The 2,506-nt window shown below is 52.4% G+C and overlaps 1 protein-coding gene across 1 annotated transcript; it reads left to right on the top strand.

Moving 5' to 3' along the window:
* The first annotated feature begins 60 nt into the window (after positions 1-60).
* Positions 61-2,498, top strand: FICD (FIC domain protein adenylyltransferase). Its single transcript, XM_010162687.2, has 2 exons — positions 61-442; positions 1,409-2,498. The coding sequence occupies exons 1-2, from the start codon at positions 151-153 to the stop codon at positions 2,482-2,484; spliced, it is 1,368 nt and encodes a 455-aa protein (XP_010160989.1). The 5' UTR covers positions 61-150; the 3' UTR covers positions 2,485-2,498.
* Positions 2,499-2,506: the final 8 nt, after the last annotated feature.

Raw genomic sequence — 2,506 nt, 5'->3', positions numbered from 1 at the left:
CCCGAATGGCTGTGACAGACCTGGGTCACATCCGCCGCGGTGCCGCATCTCCGGCTGCCCCGGGACACGGAGCTCTGGCTCAGGCTGGTTCTGTTCTCAGGTGGGAGCAGCGGGGAAGGAGATGTGCCTCGTCCCTGCGCTGGAAGCGGGATGAACCTCGTGTCTATGGCGACAGATCCCGAGCTGAAATGGATCACCCTGTGGGCCCGCGTCCGGTGGGCGGCCATGCTCCTGCTCCTCCTGGGCTCCCTGGTGATGCTGCTGCTCCCGCTGGCTGCTGTGCAGGACCATTGCCACGCAGTGCTCAAAGGACTCTCCTTCCTGAAGAGTAAACTGGGCACAGGCTCCTCGGGGGTCACCAGATACACGGGACAAACAACCGGGCTGAGCGTCACCTCCAACGGGCTGGAGCTGCTGGTGCTGAAAGGCAAAGCCTCCCCAGGTAAGAGTGTACCTTGAGTGTACCCCTGAGTTACCCCCCAGGTAACAGCTGGGTTACTGTATAACAACAACCCACACACAGGGATCTGCACCCCCTGCCCGATCACCTCCTGTACCCCGCAATGGGAACAAACTCTGGCTCCCCAACTGCTAATTAGTCAGCTGTAAATGACCCAGAGGTCAGACAGGCCAGGCCAGGCCATCGCCAGCCTGGCTGCCAGCAGCAGCCCGACTGCATTCCATGGCCCTGTGCTGCAGAGGGGTGAGTGAAGCACTCACGTTCTCTCACTGCTGCTTTGTCTCTCAGAAGTTTTTCCTTCTGCTTTCAGTACCAATAAATTCTGTTAAAACAGCTGGACTAGGGAGTGGTGTTTTCATGCACAGACATTACTCCTGAAATTCTGGGTGTCGTAGCACACACAGCCTTTCTGGCACTGACAAGCTGGGGGTGTTGCCTTTATTGGCCAGGACATTAATTGGGAAAACATTCAAAGGACTCATTGCAATTCCAGCTCTGTATGTGTGTTCACATTAAAGCTGGTATTGCTGGGAAGATGTCTGATAGTTCAGTAAAAAAAAAACCAAACAGAAATGCTGTTAGGAGCCGTGGGCTGTGCTTGTAGCAAGAGAACTGGCATTATTGCCCCAGGAGAGGGCACTTAAGACTCTGTCCCTTCCCATACAAAGCAGCCTGGTGGCCAAAGCAGGTTTTGCCAGGATGGCTACAGGCCTGTGGCCAGCTTGAGCCACGCTGCTCACAGATCTGGCCTCACCACCCTTCCTGCCAGGAACAGCTCTGGTTTGTAAACGTGGCATAAGCCTCCGTGCTCACAGCCCGGCAAAGGCTGGAACACAAGTTCTCTGTTACACTTCTTACAGACTGGCTTTATTTAATTTTTCTATCAGTGAACAGGGACAGTCTCCAGCAGTTTTAACCTGTTATCTAACTGCTATTGTTGCATTTCAGAAGTGAAGTTAGAAGCCAAAGCAGCTCTGAATCAAGCCCTCGAAATGAAGCGCCAAGGGAAGCGGGAGAAAGCTCACAAACTCTTTGTGTACGCCCTCAAAATGGACCCTGATTATGTAGATGCCCTGAATGAATTTGGTATCTTTTCTGAAGAGGAAAAAGACATTCTCCAGGCTGACTATTTGTATTCCAAAGCACTAACCATTTCTCCCTGCAACGAGAAGGCTTTGATCAATCGGGACCGGACGTTACCTCTAGTTGAAGAGATCGATCAGAGGTATTTCAGCATTATTGACAGCAAGGTTAAAAAAGTGATGGCCATCCCCAAAGGCAATTCTGCCCTGCGCCGAGTGATGGAGGAGTCCTATTACCACCACATCTACCACACGGTCGCTATTGAAGGCAACACTCTGACGCTGTCAGAAATACGACACATCATTGAGACCAGATACGCCGTACCTGGAAAAAGCTTAGTGGAGCAGAACGAGGTGATTGGCATGCACGCAGCTTTGAAATATGTCAATACCACCCTGGTGTCACGGATAGGCTCTGTCACCATCAGTGACATCCTGGAGATACACCGCAGAGTGCTGGGCTACGCTGACCCGGTGGAGGCAGGGCGGTTCAGGACTACTCAGGTGTTTGTAGGACATCACATACCACCCCATCCCCAAGATGTTGAGAAACAAATGCAGGAATTTGTGCAGTGGATTAACTCAGAAGATGCCATGAGCTTGCACCCTGTGGAATTTGCTGCTTTAACCCACTACAAGTTGGTTTACATCCATCCCTTTGTAGATGGCAACGGAAGGACCTCGCGCCTGCTGATGAACCTGATACTGATGCAGGCGGGTTACCCGCCCATCACCATCCGCAAGGAGCAACGGGCCGAGTATTACCACGTCCTGGAAGTGGCCAACGAGGGTGACGTGAGGCCTTTCATACGCTTTATTGCCAAGTGTACTGAGACAACTCTGGACATGTTGCTCATTGCCACCACAGAATACTCTGTGGGGTTACCTGAAGCAGAGGGCTGCGCTGCCGGCTGCAAACAAACGATCCCCGTCAAGACTTGAGGGTTGTAGATGTTCAGAAGCC

The sequence above is a fragment of the Antrostomus carolinensis genome, unplaced genomic scaffold (assembly GCF_000700745.2).
Source record: "Antrostomus carolinensis isolate BGI_N321 unplaced genomic scaffold, ASM70074v2 scaffold15972, whole genome shotgun sequence".
NCBI lineage: Eukaryota > Metazoa > Chordata > Aves > Caprimulgiformes > Caprimulgidae > Antrostomus > Antrostomus carolinensis.
Note: the sequence above shows the minus strand (reverse complement) of the source record. Positions and strands in the feature narration are given on the sequence as shown.